The sequence below is a fragment of the Cervus elaphus genome, chromosome 4 (genome assembly GCF_910594005.1).
Source record: "Cervus elaphus chromosome 4, mCerEla1.1, whole genome shotgun sequence".
Classification (NCBI taxonomy): domain Eukaryota; kingdom Metazoa; phylum Chordata; class Mammalia; order Artiodactyla; family Cervidae; genus Cervus; species Cervus elaphus.
In genome coordinates, this window is record NC_057818.1 from 64,154,166 (window position 1) to 64,175,085 (window position 20,920).

At 42.9% G+C, this 20,920-nt stretch overlaps 2 protein-coding genes across 11 annotated transcripts in view; one reads left to right on the forward strand and one right to left on the reverse strand.

The window, feature by feature from the left end:
• Positions 1 to 9,589: 9,589 nt before the first annotated feature.
• The window catches only part of LOC122692491 (cationic amino acid transporter 3-like), a 28,212-nt gene continuing 16,881 nt past the window's right edge, over positions 9,590 to 20,920 (forward strand). For 7 of the 10 annotated variants that reach the window (XM_043900085.1, XM_043900089.1, XM_043900094.1 and 4 more), the window contains exons 1-2: positions 9,617 to 9,746; positions 17,831 to 17,938. The gene's annotated coding sequence lies outside the window, so the exon portion shown is untranslated. Of the gene's footprint in view, positions 9,747 to 17,830; positions 17,939 to 18,999; positions 19,221 to 20,920 lie in introns of those variants that run through there. The other 3 variants (XM_043900087.1, XM_043900088.1, XM_043900086.1) reach the window with 2 other exon arrangements.
• Positions 15,443 to 16,968, reverse strand: LOC122692512 (protein mono-ADP-ribosyltransferase PARP16-like). Its single transcript, XM_043900131.1, is given in 1 exon segment — positions 15,443 to 16,968. A coding segment is annotated over 1 exon segment (969 nt). The 3' UTR covers positions 15,443 to 15,999.

Sequence of the window (20,920 nt, forward strand, 5' to 3'; positions counted from 1 at the left end):
TGAGTGAGATACACATGCAAATATATGCAACACCTTAACTAAACTGTTGATTCCTCGTCTGGCCTAGAAGGAATAAGAATGAAGAATTAAGTAGTTAAAGGGACTTACCTGGCTCCGGTGGTGAAGACCCCATGCTCCCAATGCAGGGGGCATGGCTTCAGTCCTGGGTCATGGAACAAAGAAATTGAGTGCTGCAGGTTGTGGCCAAAAAAAGAAAAAGAAAAAGAATTAAGTAGTTTAAGAATGACTACCCCTAGCTTCCTCTTGGTAAATTTGCAAGTGGACCACAAGGGCAAGAGAACCTCCAGTTGCAGGTGGATCACACAAGCAAGACAACGTCCCAGGGAAGACAGAGGGAAATCAGCAGGCTTGCAGTAATGGGGGAATGACAGGGAATCTAACCTCCGGCCTTAGTGATTCATTGAGCTTTTTTTCCCTTTAAAGATTCTCATGGCTGAGGAAAACTGGCATGGACACAAGTCTACCTTCTCCCCAGATTGCTGGCTTTTCTGAATAAAGCATCTCTCTTCTCTACAGAATCTTGCCCCTTGAGTTATTGTTGGTCAAGAAGCAAGTGGCCAAACCAGCTATCGATTACAAAACTAACTGCAGACTAGAGTAGGGAATGGCTCAATGCAAGTCAGCAAGCCTTCGAGTTTATATGCCCAGGGCGACTCCTCTATCTTCATGCACAATGATGAAACATGGAAATTTATACGTAGGATGAAGTAATGCTGGAGCCTGGGTGAATGCAGATGTTAAAGCATTGGTAGCCTTTTCTCCTTCTGACATTCATTCAGTTGGGTCTGGTTGGGTAGAGTTTAGCAATGCATAGAGAATGTGGGCAATGCAGAAACATCTAGGCACCTAATTCTCCCAATGTCTGGTTTGACATAGAAATCCCCTGAATTTTCGGGAAGTGAGAAAGCCAGGGTTCCCTTAATTGTTTCAGAATCAATCAACAAGCTTCCTTAGATATGAAATGACCTAAATATTTCACTGTTTTCACAATTTTGAATTGTTGTGTTGGAGAAGACCCTTGATAGTCCCTTGAACTGCAAAGAGATCATACCAGTCAATCCTAAAGGAAATCAATCGTGAATATTCACTGGAAGGACTGATGCTAAAGCTCCAATACAGTGGCCACCTGATGCAAAGAACTGACTCACTGAAAAAGACCCTGATACTGGGAAAGATGGAAGGCATGAGGAGAAGGGTACAACAGAAGATGAGATGGTTGGATGGCATCACCGACTTGATGGACGTGAGTTTGAGCAAGTTCTGGGAATTGGTGATGGACAGGGAAGCCTAGCATGCTGCAGTCCATGGGGTTGTAAAGAGTCAGACACAAGTGAGCAACTGAATTGCAGTATTTCACAACTGGTGAGCAGAATTGCAATTTCTCCTTGGAGGCATTATGCCCCCTACAGGCTAATTGCTGTGACAGATGGACACTGTCTAAACCCTCGACAACACCTTAAACCACTTTATTCCACCCTGTGTAGTTGGATTTTTGAAAAAAAAAAATTATTTACAGTATTATGAGTCAACTATACTTCAATTAAAACAAAGAAGCTAATGTAAGAGTCAACTACTACATTTAAGCCCTGTTTTTTTTTTTTTTTTCAATTTTAAATAGAAACCTTTATTTACAATGATGTCCAAAATGATCAAAGGAGTCATAGCTTACCACTCAACTGTCTCATAAGTTAGCCCATGTGGTTTGAATTCTCTGCAGTGTAAAGCATGATTTTTATTTTTTACAAACATTTAATGTAAACTTGTTTTAAAGTGAATTCATTCTCAATACTGTAAGTCAATTCCTGAGAATTTAAATCTTGCTCTCAGAATGACATTTCCATTTTCTTCAAAAGAGAGAGAGAGAAAGAAAACACCTTGCTCATGATTACACAGTCTGCCTTGGAGCTGAACAGCAGCTCCTGCTCTTCTGCAGAAGGGGACAGTTCATCTGTCCGAGCGGCTTTACTACTATGAATTTCCCACTTGCCAACAAATGCATGGTTAAGCCCTCTTTTGATGGTCTGTGTCCAGGGTCTTATCTTAGGGGTTACTTGATAGATTTCAGAATCTAGTCAACCCTTCACCACTACCCCACCCCACTTCCTTCACCTCTCCACTTCCCGCTCCTTGGTTTTCCTTCCTGAAGACTGGAGCTACTTACCTCTTATATCCCATTTCCCTCCTTGCCTGTATGCTAAGCAAACAGAACTCCTTGAAGAAGAAGACAAGGAGGACACCTTCCCATTTATCCTCTTCCACCCCTTTGTGCAAGGCTGGACGCAAGTGCGATGCTGATTCAATGCTTGTGCTCTTGAATTAACATCAGATGTTAAATTCCCTTCCTCCTGGTTGGGGTCCAGCTGGGCTTGGGGTCTGCCCACACTGGAGTGTCTCAGGTCATGTGCAGACTTGTGGGGAGTTGAGAAGTGTAAGAGGACTGGGAGGGAGCAGGGTCTGAGTGGGGCCCCCAGTTGCACAGTCCCTACTTCTCAGGGTTCTTGGTGATCAAAAATTCAAGCAGCCAAAGAAGTAATCAATAAACAATCTATAATGGGAATAGGGAAGCGTTTCGTTTGAGCCAAATTGAGGATTATACTCTAGAGACAGATGCTCAGATAACTCTGAGGAACTGCTTTCTTGAAACATCTTTTTCAATATAGTCTTATACCTTGTCCGATCAAAGAGCAAACATCATGCATGACAGGGTGCACTCCTTCAAGAGACAAACTTATTACACAGACAGTGAGACGACAGGACCCTGGTGTCTAGGAAGGGAACTTTACCTTCCAGGGCATGGACCTGTGAGAAGACAGTTGCTCATCCTTATCTTCAAAACAGATTTTCTTGTTTTATTTTTTTTAATTAGTTGATTTATTTTAATTGGAGCCTAATTACTTTACAATATCGAAGTGGTTTTTGTCAAACATTGACATGAATCAGCCACGGGTGCACATGTGTTTCCCATCCAGAATCCCCCTCCCACCTCCCTTCCCATCCCATCCCCCAGGGTCATCCCAGTGCACGAGCCCTGAGCACCTTGTCTCATTCATCAAACCTGGACTGGCGATCCGCTTCACATATGATAATATACAAGTTTCAATGCTATCCTCTCAAATCATCCCACCCTCACCTTCTCCCACAGAGTCCAAAAGTCTGTTCTTTACATCTGTGTCTCTTTTGCTGTCTCGCATATAGGGTCATCGTTACCATCTTTCTAAATTCCATATATATACGTTAGTATACTGTATTGGTGTTTTTCTTTCTGACTTACTTCACTCTGTATAATAGGCTCCAGTTTCATCCACCTCATTAGAACTGATTCAAATGCATTCTTTTTAATGGCTGAGTAATATTCCATGGTGTATATGTAGCACAGCTTTCTTATCCATTTGTCTGCTGATGGACATCTAGGTTGCTTCCATGTCCTGTCTATTGTAAACAGTGCTGTGATGAACACTGGGGTACACGTGTCTCTTTCAATTCTGGTTTCCTCGGTGTGTATGCCCAAGTGTGGGATTGCTGGGTCATATGGCAGTTCTATTTCCAGTGTTTTAAGGAAGCTCCACACTGTTCTCCGTAGTGGCTGTACTAGTTTGCATTCCCACTAACAGTGTAAGAGGGTTCCCTTTTCTCCGCAACCTCTGCAGCATTTATTGTTTGCAGACTTTTTGATAGCAGCCATTCTGAAAACGGTGAGGTGATTCTTCATTGTGGTTTTGATTTACATTCCTCTGATAATGAGTGATGTTGAGCATCTGTGCATGTGTTTGTTAGCCATCTGTATGTCTTCTTTGGAGAAATGTCTGTTTAGTACTTTGGCCCATTTTTTGATTGGGTCATTTATTTTTCTGGAATTGAGCTGCAGGAGCTGCTTGTATATTTTTGAGATTATTTTTTGTCAGTTACTTCATTTGTTATTCTTTTCTCCCATTCTGAAGGCTGTCTTTTCACCTTGCTTATGGTTTCCTTCTTTGTGCAAAAGATTTTAAGTTTAATTAGGTCCCATTTGTTTATTTTTTCTTTCATTTCCATTACTCTGGGAGGTGGGTCATAGAGGATCCTGCTGTGATTTATGTCAGAGAGTGTTTGCCTATGTTTTCCTCTAGGAGTTTTATAGTTTCTGGTCTTACATTTAGATCTTTAATCCATTTTGAGTTTATTTTTGTGTATGGTGTTAGAAAGTGTTCTAGTTTCATTTTTTTACAAGTGGTTGACCAGTTTTCCCAGCACCACTTGTTAGAGGTTTTCTTTTTCCCTCTGTATATTCTTGCCTCCTTTGTCAAAGATAAGGTGTCCATAGGTGCATGGATTTATCTCTGGGCTTTCTATTTTGTTCCATTGATCTATATTTCTGTCTTTGTGCCAGTACCATACTGTCTTGATGACTGTGGCTTTGTAGTAGAGCCAAGGCAGGCAGGTTGATTCTTCCAGTTTCATTCTTCTTTCTGAGGATTGCTTTGGCTAGTCAAGGTTTTTTGCATTTTCATACAAATTGTGAAATTATTTGTTCTAGTTCTGTGAAAAATACCATTGGTAGCTTGATAGGGATTGCATTGAATGTATAGATCGCTTTGGGTATTATACTCATTTTCACTATATTGATTCTTGCAATCCATGAACATGGTATATTTCTCCGTTATTTGTGTCCTGTTTGATTTCTTTCATCAGTGTTTTATAGTTTTCTATTTATAGATCTTTTCTTTCTTTAGGTAGACTTATTCACCCCACTACAGTACTCTTGCCTGGAAAATCCCATAGATGGAGGAGCCTGGTAGGCTGCAGTCCATTGGGTCGCGAAGAGTCGGACACGACTTCACTTTCACTTTCACTTTTCACCTTTATGCATTGGAGAAGGAAATGGCAACCCACTCCAGCCTTCTTGCCTGGAGAATCCCAGGGATGGGGTCGCACAGAGTCGGACACGACTGAAGTGACTTAGCAGTAACAGTAGCATTCCTAAGTATTTTATTCTTTTCATTGCAATGGTGAATGGAATTGTTTCCTTAATTTCTCTTTCTGTTTTCTCATTGTTAGTGTTTAGGAATGCAAGGGATTTCTGTGTGTTAATTTTATATCCTGCAAATTTACTATGTTCATTGATTAGCTCTAGTAATTTTTTGGTAGAATCTTTAGGATTTTCTATGTAGAGGATCATGTCATCTGCAAACAGTGAGGGTTTTACCTCTTCTTTTCCAATCTGGGTTCCTTCTATTTCTTTTTCTTCTCTGATTGCTGTGGCTAAAACTTCCAAAACTATGTTGAATAGTAGTGGTGAGAGTGGGCACTTGTCTTGTTCCTGACTTTAGGGGAAATGCTTTCAATTTTTCACTGTTGAGGATAATATTTGCTGTGCATTTATCATATATGGCTTTTACTATGTTGAGGTATGTTCCTTCTATGCCTGCTTTCTGGAGGGTTTTTAATCATAAGTGGATGTTGAATTTTATCAAAGGCTTTCTCTACATCTGTTGAGATAAACATATGGTTTTTATTTTTCCATTTTTTAATGTGGTGTATCACGTTGATTGATTTGTGGATATTAAAGTTTCCTTGCATCCCTGGGACTAAGACCACTTGGTCATGATGTATGATCTTTTTAATATGTTGTTGGATTCTGTTTGCTAGAATTTTGTTAAGGATTTTTGCATCTATGTTCATCAGTGATATTGGCCTGTGGTTTTCTTTTTTTGTGGCATCTTTGTCTGGTTTTGCTGTTAAGGTGATGGTGGCCTCATAGAATGAGTTTGGAAGTCTGCAATTTTCTGGAAGAGTTTGAGTAGGATAGTTGTTATCTCTTCTTTAAATTTTTCATAGAATTCAGCTGTGAAGCGGTCTGGTCCTGGGCTTTTGTTTGCTGGAAGATTTCTCATTACAGTTTTGATTTCTGTGCTTGTGATGGGTCTGGTAAGATTTTCTATTTCTTCCTGGTTCAGTTTTGGAAAGTTGTACTTTTCTAAGAATTTGTCCATTTCTTCCAAGTTGTCCATTTTATTGGCATATAGTTGCTGATAGTAGTCTCTTCTGATCCTTTGTATTTCTGTGTTGTCTGTTGTGACTTCTCCATTTTCATTTCTAATTTTGTTCATTTGATTCTTCTCCCTTTGTTTCTTGATTAGTCTGGCTAATGGTTTGTCTATTTTATTTATCTTCCCAAAGAACCAGTTTTTAGCTTTGTTGATTTTGGCTATGATCTCCTTTTTTTTTCTTTCCCATTTATTTCTGCCCTAATTTTTATATCTTTCTTTCTACTAACCCTGGGGTGCTTTGTTTCTTCCTTTTTTAGTTGCTTTAGGTGTAGAACTGGGTTATTTATTTGACTTTTCTCTTGTTTCTTGAGGTAAGCTTGTATTGCTATGAACCTTCCCCTTATCACTGAGTCCCATAGGTTTGGGGTGTTGTGTTTTCATTTTCATTCATTTCTATGCATATTTTGATTTTTTAAAAATTTTTTATGTAATTTGTTGGTTATTCAGAAGTGTGTTGTTTAGCTTTCATATGTTTGTATTTTTAAAAGTTATTTTCCCTGTAGTTGACATCTAATCTCACCACACTGTGATCAGAAATGATGCTTGGAATGATTTCAATTTTTCTGAATTTACCAAGGCTAGATTTATGGCCCAGGATCTGATCCATGCCCTAGAAGTTTCTGTGTGCACTTGAGAAAAGGGTGAAATTTATTGTTTTGGTGTGAAATGTCCTATAGATATCAATTAGGTAACTGGTCCATTGTGTCATTTAAAGTTTGTGTTTCCTTGTTAATTTTCTGTTTAGTTGATCTATCCACAAGTGTCAGTGGGATATTAAAGTCTCCCACTATTATTGTGTTACTATTAATTTCCCCTTTCATACTTGTTAGCATTTGCATTACATATTGTGGTGCTCCTATATTGGGTGCATATATATTTATAATTGTTACATCTTCTTCTTGGATTGACCCTTTGATTATTATATAGTGTCCTTCTTTGTCTCTTTTCATGGCCTTTATTTCAGAGTCTATTTTATCTGATATGAGTTTTGTGACTCCTGCTTTCTTTTGGTCTCCATTTATGTGAAATATCTTTTTCCAGCCCTTCACTTTAAGTCTGTATGTGTCCCTTGTTTTGAGGTGGGTCTCTTGTAGACAGCATATATAGGGGTCTTGTTTTTGTATCCAGCCAGCCAGTCTTTGTTTTTGGTTGGGGGCATTCAACACATTTACATTTAAATTAATTATTGATAAGTATGATCCCACTGCCATTTACTTTGTTGTTTTGGGTTCGAGTTTATACACCCTTTCTATGTTTCCTGTCTAGAGAATATCCTTTAGCAATTGTTGAAGAGCTGGTTTGGTGGAGCTGAATTCTCTCAGCTTTTGCTTGTCTGTAATGCTTTTGATTTGTCCTTCATATTTGAATGAGATCCTTGCTGGGTACAATCATCTGGGTTGTAGGTTTTTCTCTTTCATCACTTTAAGTATGTCCTACCATTCCCTTCTGGCCTGAAGAGTTTCTATCAAATGATCAGCTGTTATCCTTATGGGAATCCCTTTGTGTGTTATTTTTTGTTTTTCACTTGCTTTTTTTAATATTTCAAAACAGATTTTCTTTACCTCAAGGGTAAAGCAGATGTGCTTTGAGGGTCTGACAGGCTATCTTTGTTTACACAAAGTTCTGGCTACACCACAGATAAGCCAAACTGACTTCCCCATATCTCAGTATGTTAACATTGTCTCCATCACAGAATATAAAATATCTTAGACACATATGATCCTGCAATTCTGCCTCTGAGGATAAACCCAGAAGAGTTGAAACCACACTTGGGGAGAGACATGTGTACACTCGTGTTCATAGCACCATTATTCACAGTAATTAAGACATGAAAGCAACCCAAGTGCCTATTGACCAAAGAATGCTTAAGCCAATGTGGTAGGTACCAATAACAGAGTATATTCAGCATTTAAAAAGAAGAGAATATAATACATGCTACAAAATGGATACACCTAGTGGACATTATACAAAATAAAATAAGGCTGACAAGAGAGGACAAATATTAGATGATTCCACTGAACTGAAGTGGTCAGAGTGGTCAGATTCATAGGGAGAAAGTAGAATGGTGATTACCAGCAACTGGGAAAGGAGAAAGGGGGAATTGTTGTTGAATGTGTACAGAGTTTCTGTTTTGCCAGAGGAAAAGAATCCTGGAGTTTGGTTACACAAAATGTGAATGTACTTAACATGGAAATGGGGCAGGTCATTGACCTCCATGTCCTCTACCTGCCTTCTGTCTGTGGTAAAAGCTTAGCCAAAGAATAAGTTTAATCCAAGAAGTGAGAGCATGCAGAAACAAAGGAAAACAGTTAAAGGAGAACAAATAATAATAATAATATGGTGACTAAGCATAGTCACGGACCTTTAGTTCCTTCTCAAGGGCTACAGACAATATTGTGAGAGCACGTAGAGACAGACATTTCCACCAGCTGTAAGAAGTTAACTAACGGATGACCAGAGTGCAGCCATGACAACAGCTGCCCCAATTCTGAGAACTTGCCTCAAGGAAATGGGGACAAGCTGACGTTGTTACTGAAGATTAACTGTACCTAGAAAAATCAAGACAACGCTGGTCAGCTCACTGATGACCACTTTCAAGATGACTGTCAGAGTGAACTGTGCTGTTTCTGAATGTATCCCCCTCTCTGAGTCTATAAAAGCTTTTGTGATGTGCTCAGTCATTTCTGACTCTTTTCAAACCCATGGACTGTAACCCACCAGGCTCCTCTGTCCATGGGATTCTCCAGGCAAGAATACTGGAGGGCATTGCCATGCCCTCCTCCAGGGACTCTCCCAACCTAGAGTTTGAACCCAGGGCTTCTGCATTCCAGGCAGATTCTTCACTGTTTGAACCACCAGGGAAACCCAAGGATATTGGAGTGGGTAGCCTATTCCTTCTCCAGGTGATCTACCTGACCCAGAAATCGAAGTGGAATCTCCTGCACTTCAGGTGGAATCTTTACCAGTTGAGCTACCAGAGAAACCCATTAAAGCTGTTACTGTCTGCTTGTTGGGGTGGGCAGGGGAGTTGACCTTTGACAGTAGTATACCCCCCCCCAACCACCAATTGCTGGCATCCAAAATAAAGCAAACTTTCGTTTCACCAACCCGGCCTCCTTAATGGTTTTTGAGGAGCCAGCAGCCAGACTCTGTTTTTGGTTATGACACAACTGAACTGATTACTTAAAGATGGTTAAAATGGTCAATTTCCTGTTATTTGTACATTGGTGGTGGTTTAGTCGCTAAGTCATGTCCGACTCTTGCGATCCCATGGATTCTATCCTGCCAACTCCTCTGTGTATGGGATTCTCCAGGTGAGAATACTGGAGTAGGTAGCCTACCCCTTCTCCAGTGGATCTTCCCAACCCAGGAATCGAACCTGGTCTCCTGCATTGCAGGCAGGTTCTCTACCGACTGTGCAATGAGGGAGATGTGATTTGTATGTGACCCCAGTTAAAAACATCTTTGAAAATCCCTTGATGGTAACCACAGAAGTGTTAAGAGCTGAGAGGAACTTTGCATAAGCTTCCGGTCCTCCCAGCCTCCTCCCCACCCCAACTACCCAGGAGCTAAGGGTTGTCTTCTGTGCTCAGGGACTTCCCTCTTTGGTTTTTGGACACACATCAGCTCCTGCCCTGCGTAACTTAACCTCAGCCTCCCTGACTGCCCCAGTGCTCCAGGCTCTGCTCCAAGGATCCAGTAAGTCTCGGATCACCCTCTTCCTTAGGAGACTGGGCGCTGAGTTCACATCCTCCCAAAGAGCCTTGTGCAATCCCGAGTGTAGGGGGGGCTCAGCCCAGCTCCAGCCTGAGGGTGGATAGACCTGTTTTCCAGATGAAAGTAGAAAGAGCTGGGAGCTGTTGTGTTTGTGTGAGAAGAGAAGGGGCTGGGAGAGATTGGATCTGTGTCCAAAGGCTCTTAGACCGGTTTTAGACTGATGCTCACTCAACACTCAGATGACCCTCACATAGAGTTTGTGATACGGGTACCACTGCCTTCAGTCTCCTGTCTCCTGTCTGCCCTCCATGTCTGCTGTTGCCTCCTCTAGGAGCTGAGCATTCTGCTGAGGACGACTCAGTGGTGTTTCGTGTTAAGTTACCTTGGAGTTTTGTACACTCAGCAGCTCTGTGAAGCTGGCTCCTCTGTTTATCACTGGCATCATTTTTGTTTTAAATTGTGGTAAAATACACATAAATTTGCCATCGTCACCATTTTTAAATGAACCGTTCAGCAATTTTTGGTAAATTTACTAGCTGTGACACCAATTTGCAGAACTCTTTTCGTCTTGTAAAACTGAAACCAGGTTCTCACTTAACAATGACGCCCTATTTTTCCTCTCACCCAGGCCCTAGTAAACCACCGTTCTATTTCTGTCTCTGTAAATTTAACTATATGAGGTACTTCATGGAAGTGGAATCATACAGTATTTGTCTTTTGGAGACTGGCTTTTTATCATTTAACATATTGTCTTCAAGTTTCTTGTCCACAAGGGTATTGTCCCTGTTATAGCATGGGTCGGAATTTCCTGTCATTTTATTCCAGAATAATATTCCTCTGTAGGCACAGATCACTTTCTGTTCATCCATTTCTCTTGGATGGCCATTTGGGTTGCTTTCATCTTTCAGCTCTTGTGAACAATGCTGCTACAAACATGGGTGTACAAATGTCTCCTGTGACCTCACGTTCAGTTCTTTTGGGTGTACGCTCAGAAGTGGTATTGCCCAACCATGATGGTAATTTCAGTTTTGATTTTTTGGAGGAACAACCATACTTTATCCATAGCAACTGCACCATTTTGTGTTCCTAATGACATGGCTCAAAGGTTCATCAGCAGCATTTGACCAAGAAATAAACACAGGTCCAGAGAAGTATATGACTTGATGAAGGGCAGAGAGGCGTTCGTGGGGCCAAGATCCTAATCATAGCTTCCTGACTCTTTGAATGCTTACCCTCAACCATAATGCTCAACTTGGACCTTATAGTAACATGGACAGAAGCCCCCTAACCTTAACTCATGTTCACTGAGTCAGCCTAGCCCTGCAGAGCAGTGTAACGGGGAGACATTCTACGTCCCAAAGGATTGAAAACACAGTCTCTCGTTTCTGATTCAGAACGAAGATTAGTCCTCCCTCCCTCCAGGCACTTGGGAGGCCATCTGTTTTTCCTTTTTTTCCCCCCAAAATTTAATAATATTTTATTTTTTAAATTTTTACAATTTTTTTAGTTGGAGGATAATTGCTTTATAATGTTGTGTTGGTTTCTGCCTACAACAAGGAGGCTCAGTCATAATTATATATATATATATCCCCATCCCTCTAGGTCATCACGGAGCTCCAGACTGAGCTCCCCGTGTTATACAGTGGCTTCCCACGAGCTATCTGTTTCACACATAATCATGTATAAATGTCAGTGCTACTTTCTCAGTTCGTCCCACCCTCTCCTCCCTCACCTGTGTCCACAGTCTGTTCTCTACATTTGCATCTCCAGTCCTTCCCTACAAATAGGTTCATCAGTCCTGTTTTTTTAGATTCCATGCATATGTATGATATACAATATCTGTTTTTCTCTTTCTGAGCTTCTTCACTCTGTATAACAGACTCTAGGTTTATTTACCTCACTACAAGTAACTCACATGCATTCCTTTTTATGGCTGAGTAATACTTCATTGCATATATGTACCACATCTTCGTTACCCATTCATCTGTCTGTAGACATCTAGGTTGCTTCCATGTCTCACCTGTTGTAAACAGGGCTGCAATGAACATCCGGGTACATGTATCTTTGTGATTTGGTTTGATTTGACTTTGAGTTTCTCAGGGTTTATGCCCAGCAGTGGATTGCCGGGTCATATGGTAGTTTCATTCCTAGTTTGTTAAGGAATGTCCATCCTGTTCTCCATAGTGGCTGTGTCAGTTTACTTTCCCACCAACAGTGCAGTAGAGTTCCCTTCTCTCCACATCCTCTCAAGCATCTATTGTTTGTAGATTTTCCAATAGTGACCATTCTGACTGCTGTGAGGTGATAGCTCACTGACAAGTGGATACAGTGAGGGAAGGAGAGGGTTGAACAAACTGGGGGATTAGGATTGACATGTATACACTACATGTGCAAAACAGATAGCTAATAGGAACCTGCTCAGAGCACAGGAACCTCAACTTGTAGCTCTGTGGTACCCTAGAGGGTTGCGATGGGGGATGGGGTGGGAGGGAGGCCCAAGAGGGAGGGGACATATGAATACATAGAGCATTCATTGGGCTTCCTTCCCATGTGGCTCAGCAATAAAGGATCCACCTGCCAATGCAGGAGATGCCAGTTTGATCCCTGGGTTGGGAAGACTCCTTGGGGTAGGAAATAACAACCCACTCCAGTATTTTTGCCTGGAGAATCCCATGGACAGAACAGCCTGGAGGGCTACAGTTCATGGGGCGGAACAGAGTCAGACACAACTGAGCAACTAAACAACAACAAAGCTGATTCACTTCTTTATATAGCAGAAACTAACACAACATTGCAAAGCAATACCCCTATGGCTGATTCATGTCAATGTATGGCAGAAACCACTACAATACTGTAAAGTAATTAGCCTCCAATTAAAATAAATATTTTTTTTAAAAAAATTAAAAAGTAGAACACTCAAATAAATAAAATCATAAAGGAGGAGATATTATAAATGGTACTTTAAATATACACAGTCTTATAAGAAACTACTATGAAAAACTATATGCCAACAAATTGGGTAACCTAGAAGAAACAGACCAAATTTTTAGAAACATCCAACATATCAAGACAAAATCAGGATAAAATAAATAATATGGATAACAAACAAGGAGGTTAAATCAGTGATAAGAAATCTCTCAACACAGAAAAGATAGTTTAACTGGCAAATTTTACAAAACATTTGATTTTTAAAAAACTGTTGAATAATGGCCACACTAGGTTTTAATTTCTGCACGTGGGCTTTCTCTCTGGTTGTGGTGAGGGGTCTACTCTTTGCTTTGGTGTGCTTGCTTCTTGCAGTGGCTTCTCTTATTATGGAGCGCAGGCTCAGTAATTGTGGAGCACAGGCTTAGTTGTTCCGTGGCATGTGGGATCTTCCCAGACCAGGAATCAAACCTATATGCCCTGCATTAGCTGGTGATTTCTCATCCACTGTGCCACCAGGAAAGTCCAAAAAATAAGAATATTAACAAACACAAAAAAACTACATTTACTTCTAGACTCCTTCCTTTTACAAGATAATGGAGAAAACGCATGGTGTGTGTGTATGTGTTCCCGAGAGGGTCCCCTCATAATGGAAGAATCTTTGCCGATACTGTGACTGGGAATTTTTTCATCCCCTCCCCAGGTCACATGGTTTTCTCTCAACTCCCCTGTGTTTTAATTTCCATTCTGTCAGGGCTAGCCTGGCTTAGGGATTTGGATTGGTTTCCAAATGCAACCATTGGTTCCAAATGAAATCCACTGGTCCAAGGCACAGTGATGAATTCATGTCAAAAACAGGATGCAATGGGGAGGGGGCAGAAGGCAACAGAGAGAGAGTGAGAGGAAGAAGTGTTTCCATCTGAGACAGAAAATAGGCAGGAGGAGGAGGCACAGATGCGAGGACTAATATGCTGAAGACTGGGCTGGGGGCAGGGGCGGGGGTGGGGCAGGTTATCAACTGTGAATCACAGGTCACAGTGAACTTAACATCAATTTAAGATATTCACATATAATGTAAATACAAAGCACCCAAACTCAGTGATGGTTATAGAATTGAGTAATAATTTCAGACACATAAAATGTACATGAAAATGAAAAGGTGTTAGTATTCCAGAGATAGAGGCCAGAGGGCAGGGAAGTTAGGGAAAGGGTGATGATCAGGACACTCACTTGGAAACACAGGGTAAGTGTTGGATGATAAAGGAAATAAAAGAGGAATGTGAGCATACCTCTGACAGTTACTGCGGTCACCGTGAGATGAATTAAAAACATGGGAAATTATGTTGGAAAGATGAGAGGGTGGGGAGAAAGCAGCAGAGGTGGACCTGAGTGACTCTCTCATGAATCATAACTAGAAGAGAGTGCCTGTCAGTTGGGGTTGTCTATTGGGCATCCCAGGTGGATCAGTGGTAAAGAATCTGCCTGCCAATGGAGGAGACGTGGGTTTGACCCCTGGTATAGGAAGATCCCTTAAAGGAGGAAATGGCAACCCACACCCAGTATTCTTGCCTGGGAAACCCCATGGACAGAGGAACCTGGCAGGTTACAGTCCATGGGGCCACAAAAGAGTCAGACATGACTGAATGACTAAACAACAAGAAAATTCTATACAATATGATATCAGACATGCCATTCTCATGGCTTAAGTCTCTGTCCTTACATTATTTTAAACTCTGTATGTTTTCTTCTATTATATTACAGTTGTTTAAAAAGTCAGATTTTTTTAAAAACCAATGTGGAATTTTTTTCAATATAAGATATGTGGGCTGGATTCCAAATGTCCTGTTGTGAAAGAGGGGAGTGCTCCTTACTACTAAATCCCTAATGACTATTTTAGGTGTCTTATTTTTTATTTTTTTATTTTTTTTTTTAGATGTCTTATTTTTTAAAATTTAAACTTTCACTTATTGGCTGCTTCAACTTGAGCTATTTTCTTTCTTCTTTTTTTTTTTTTTAATTAGAAAAATATCTTTATTATTTCTGAAATGTTCCAATATTCAATGTAGAAACCATGATAGTGGCCTTTTCACAACTTCACAAATTATAGAAAAATGACTTTCCATCTTCTTTACAGAAATCTCCCCCCATGATCAGGGCTCCATGACGGCTGGGCCTGGCGGGAAGGAGGGGCAGAGAGTAGGGCGGGTAGAACCAGTGCTCTCGGAGCAGTCCGAGGCTCTTCCTCCGAGGCTCGGAGCAGCCGAGCAGCTCTCGGCTCAGGCCGAGTCCCAGAGACCTGCGGGCCCCGGGAGGGAGGCGTGGCCCCCACACACCTGCAGCACACTGAGGCCAGCCTCTGCTTCAAAGGCCGGCCACCCCCAGAAGGCCTGCAGTGTGGCACTTGCGGCTGACGGGCCACGATCAAGGCAGCTTCATGAGAACGAGAGCAGGAGGCAGGCCTGCAGCTCAAATCCTTTTTCTCTAAAGCACGGCCAGGAAAGAGGCTGTGGTCACCGGCCAAATGGGGCTCTAGGTTTAGAAATTTCGCCTTTTAGCTCACAAAAACAAATTGTCAAACAGTTATTTTAAAAAAAAAATCAGAAAACAAACATTTGGTTCCATTTAGGCTGTAATCAGCAATTGTTAATTTTTAGAAAAAGACGACTGGAGTTGCTCATCGTTTTTATCAGGTCTCTGACTGCTTCCTTTCTCATCCACGGTTGGGTGGAGGCGTTACAGCTGTAGCAGAGGACTATTTGTTGATGTGAGAAAACTGTAAAGAGTGTTTTGCACTCGCATACAAAGGCTGATGGAATTCAAAATGATCCCACCGAGTTTTATGAGAAACAGGACTGTTCCTCTTGGGTGTCTCAAGTCAAAACAAGGCAACTGCCTAGTGATTTATAGTCCCCACTACACATTTTCTGCCTTCCAAGAAGGCATTAGAGAAAGGCCGATGTCCACCAGAAGCAATTGTAAACACCCCACAGACAGCCTGGACACGTTGTTTTCAAATGCAGCAGGACTTTCTCCTTTGGCCCTGGCAAAAAAGCCAACTCCCTCAGACTGTTTAGGAAGGAACAGACAGGAAACCTCCCCCAAAAGCTAAGAGGGGCCAGTGCCCTCCGTCGACAAGAGTGGCGGAGAGCATCGTCAAAGGCAATTGATACATTTATGGCATATGAAAATTGTTCTGTGGTCCCCAAGTGGCCCCCAGGCTTGACCTGGCTGGATGAGGGGCACAGGAGGTACAGAACGAGTTATCATAAGGCACGGGATCGAGGTGGCCCCCACACCAGGCCCAGAAAGATTATCTCTTCGCACGATTCCAAAAGTGTTGGAAAGCTGAGGAGTTGATGACAGTCACTGTGAGCAGCAGCAGCAGATACAGGGTGATCATGACCATAAACCAATGGCTGGAGACCCAGGAGAGCTGGCTGGAAGCCCTGTTGGGCTGCTTCTGTGAATACACCAGCAGGTACCTCACACGCAAGAGCTGGTTATTGGTGACCACAAAGTACTTTGGAGGGACATCACCCCCTTCACTGTGCTTGATTCTCGCTCTCCTGCGATCTGTCTCCTTGGAATCCTTCTTCTTCGTTTGGCACTTGACGTCTGGATGGTCAATGACCTCGCACATGGCCACGCAGCTAAGGATGGGGCCAAGGAGACTGTGCTGCCACCCGTGGCCATGGGGGCTATAAATGAGGGCCAGGCTCAGGTCACTGGTGAGGTAGGTCCCTTCCCCAAACAAGGATATCTTGTTCAGGTGGCAGTGCAGGCCATTGTGGATGATGGAATGGAAGTTTTCTAGGCGGCTCCCGTGGAAGGCGTAGATGAGGTCGCGTTCTCCTTTGGTCTCATAAAATTTGGCGTTGGCTGGGTCGGAGTACTCGACTTCAAACAGGAAGTCCGGCACGGGGACAGGCGTGTGAGGGGTACCAGTCAGCTTTTGGATCTTTTCAAACTCTGATTTCCCTGCACTGTGGATTGTCAGGACCTTTGAGGATAAAATCCAGCTCATCAGGTCCCAGGCCCATGGGTCTTTTTCTCCTGAAGACTGGAGAAGTTCTTTCAGGTTAGGTAACTTGCTGGCATCTGCAAGCAGGGCCTTGAAGTCCTTGCAGTCGTGGCGGGCACAGGACGCGGGGAAGGGCCGCAGGACGGAGTCGCGCTTGTAGCTCCGCAGGGCCTAGGCGAAGAAGCTGAAGCGCAGGTCGGCGGCCAGCACGTCACGGCCTGCCGCCTCCCTGACGGCTGCCCGGCCTGCGGGCTGCATCCCGGGGCGCCGCGCGTTGCCAGGGGAGACGCGCCGCCGAGGTGCGGGGCGGGGGTAGGCAGGGCCAAGACGGCGGTCAGCGCGGGGCTGGGCCCGCGTACAATGGGCTGCAAGCGGCCGGAGTCCCTCGGCCGGGGCCGAGCTAGGCGGAAAGAGGAGATGACAGGGTGAGGACGCGCTGACAAGTGTCTTCTGCTGGGGCGCCGAAGCACTCGCCGCCCAGGGAGACGGAGGGGTGAGAGGGGCTGGCCGGGGCCGCGGGCCGGCGCGAGGGGTGGGCCGCGGGATAATGGAGCCAGAGGTCGGGGAGCCCGGGCTGGGGGAGGGGCTATGACATGGGTGAGACGACAGCGGCCCGACACGCGTCCTCTGAAGCGGCCTGGGGTGGGGGGCACCCCCAGGTGGGACCGCGGCCCGAGCCCGCTCCCTGCGCCGGGAGAAGCTGCGGCGCGGCCCGGGCCTTCGTGTCCCGCCTTCGACCCGCGCCGCCTATTTTCATTTTATTGAAGTATAGTTGATTTACAGCGTTGAGATAATCTCTTCTGTACTGCAAAGTGACTCAGATATACATATATATTGATATATTCTTTTCAATGACAGTTTATCACAAGATATTGATTATAGTTCCCTGTGCTATACAGTAGGAGCCTGCCAGGCTCCTCTGTCCATGGGGTTAGAATACTGGTGTGGGTTGCAATTCCCTTCTCCAGGAGACCTTCCTGACCCAGAGATCGAACTGGGAACTCCTGCACTGCAGGCAGATTCTTTACGTCTAAGCCTCCAGGGAAGCCCTCATCATATTGTTGAAGCATTTAACCTTTATTGCTCTTGGGGCAGATAATCTTGTCCTCTATCCTCCTAGGTTCTCTGTCTGGAGCCTGCAAAGAAGACACATGAAGCATAGATGAACAGAAGAAAGAACTACATCTACAGCTAGCCTTCGGTTTACATTTCCTGAGGAATGAGGCAGGTGAGGTCTAGGCTATATATTTACAACTAGACTTCTGTTTGCACTTGGAGATGCAAATGACAGGAACAGGGTAAATAGCTAGACTTTGCCTGCTGTGGACATGTTACTATAGCAATCATGGCAGAGACGGAAAGGGGTTAAACCCTGTGTGTGTAAAAGATCAAGAGGTCACATATTTTCTATCTTTAGGGCACCACACATGTGCAGAGAGTCTCCTTGAGGGAGAAAAAGGAGGGGGTGCCCTCTCATAATGGGTGATGTCCAGGCCCTCACAGGCCTGTGTGCTGGAATTCATCTAGGAAAAAAGCTGCACACACCTGTCAGGGAGGGTCCTAGGGCAGGTCAGGTAATTAGCCAAAGGCAAACAAAGATGGAAAGAACTGCCCTGTATAGACGATTAAACAGTCTCTTTATTTATTTATTTATTTATTTATTCATTTATTTTTATTAGTTGGAGGCTAATTACTTGACAATATTGTAGTGGTTTTTGCCGCACATTGATATGAATCATCCATGGATTTACATGTGTTCCCCCTCCCACCTCCCTCCCCATCCCATCCTTCTGGGTCATCGCAGTACACCAGCCCTGAGCACTTGGCTCATGCATCAGACCTGGACTGGTGATCTGTTTCACAGTTGATAATATGCATGTTTCAATGCTATTCTTCAGATCATCCCACCCTCGCCTTCTCCCATAGAGTCCAAAAGTCTGTTCCATACATCTCTGTCTCTTTTTTTGTCTTGCATATAGGGTTATCGCTACCATCTTTCTAAATTCCATATATATGCAAATTGTATATATATTGTATACTGTATTGGTGTTTATCTTTTTGGCTTACTTCACTCTGTATAATGGGCTCCAGTTTCATCCATCTCATTAGAACTGATTTAACAGTCTCTTTACGGGGCTCCTCCTCCTTTGGGAGGACGCCCACAGCCTTCCTCTTGGGTGTGAACTCTGCCTGGCTTCTGTCTTAACTAAACAAACTGTTTCCTCTGTGTGCTCCTGCACAAGTGTGCTGTGTCTCCAGTGATGCACTTTTACTATATTTTTAGTTTTTGTCTACTGGAGAAATGCTTTTTTTTTTTTTCCTTTTTACTGGGAACTAGAGCCAGGAGAACCATGTTTCTAGTTTCTAGCCCCCAATGGACTGGCAACTAGGAGTCTTGGTTTTCATCCAGGCTATTCGAGCCCAAATCTCGGGCAGAGAACTAAGCCAGTGCTCACGGCTGTCTCTCTCTCCCGCCCAGATCATTTGGGGCTGAAACCCAGGATTTTAAGGTAAACTGCAGCTCTCCCCAAACTGCTGGTTGGAGACTTCTGACTTTCTCTCTCGAAGGAGAACTTGCTCTCATTCTCTGCTTTGTTCTTTTTCCAAGACCTGCAGCGGTTAATCGAGGTCCACTCCATGAAGGAGCCCCAGTTATCTTTTTCTTTCCCCTCTCCCCATTTCTCTCATTCTACCTAAATGACAACCCCCAGCCTGTCCGTCACCCAAGCAGAGCTTCCTCATCAACTTTGGGAGAACCACGCCCGGAATCAAGGCTCAGCACCTACCACCACCGCCAGCAAATTGCTCCCACTTTGTTGTAGCTGTGGTTTAGTCGCTAAGTCATGTGCGACTCTTTTTGACCCTGTGGACTGTAGCCTGCCAGGCTCCTCTGTCCATGGGATTCTCCAGGCAAGGATACTGGAGTGGGTTTCCGTTTCCTTCTCCAGGGCATCTTCTCCACCCAGGGATCGAATACCAGTCTCCTGCACTGCAGGCGGATTCTTTACTTTCGGATTCCCCAGGGAAGCTCAACCCAGGAGGATGCCCTTCAAAAGACAGATGGTTTTCTATGTATAGGTCTTTTGTTTCTTTAGGTAGATGTACTCCTAAGTATTTTATTCTTTTTGTTGAAATGGTGAATGGTATTGTTTCCTTAATTTCTCTGTTTTTTCATTGTTAGTGTATAGGAATGCAAGGGATTTCTGTGTGTTAATTTTATATCCTGCAACTTTACTATATTCATTGATTAGCTCTAGTAATTTTCTGGTAGAGTCTTTAGGGTTTTCTATGTAGAGGATCATGTCATCTGCAAACAGCGAGAGTTTCACTTCTTCTTTTCCTATCTGGATTCCTTTTACTTCTTTTTCTGCTCTGATTGCTGTGGCCAAAACTTCCAACACTATGTTGAATAGTAGTGGTGAGAGTGGGCACCCTTGTCTTGTTCCTGATTTCAGGGGAAATGCTTTCAATTTTTCACCATTGAGGGTAATGCTTGCTGTGGGTTTGTCATATATAGCTTTAATTATGTTGAGGTATGTTCCTTCTATTCCTGCTTTCTGGAGAGTTTTAATCATAAATGAGTGTTGAATTTTGTCAAAGGCTTTCTCTGCATCTATTGAGATAATCATATGGATTTTATCTTTATATTTGTTAATGTAGTGTATTACATTGATTGATTTGCAGACATTAAAGAATCCTTGCATTCCTGGGATAAAGCCCACTTGGTCATGCTGTATGATTTTTTAAATATGTTGTTGGATTCTGTTTGCTAGAATTTTGTTAAGGATTTTTGCATCTATGTTCATCAGTGATATTGGCCTGTAGTTTTCCTTTTTTGTGGCATCTTTGTCTGGTTTTGGAATTAGGGTGATGGTGGCCTCATAGAATGAGTTTGGAAGTTTACCTTCTTCTGTAATTTTCTGGAAGAGTTTGAGTAAGATAGATGTTAGCTCTTTTCTAAATTTTTGGTAAACTATAAAACACTGATGAAAGAAATCAAACAGGACACAAACAGATGGAGAAACATGGATTGGAAGAATAAATATTGTCAAAATGGCTATTCTACCCAAAGCAATCTATAGATTCAATGCAATCCCTATCAAGCTACCAATGGTATTTTTCACAGAACTAGAACAAATAATTTCACAATTTGTATGGAAATACAAAAAACCTCGAACAGCCAAAGTAATCTTGAGAAAGAAGAATGGAA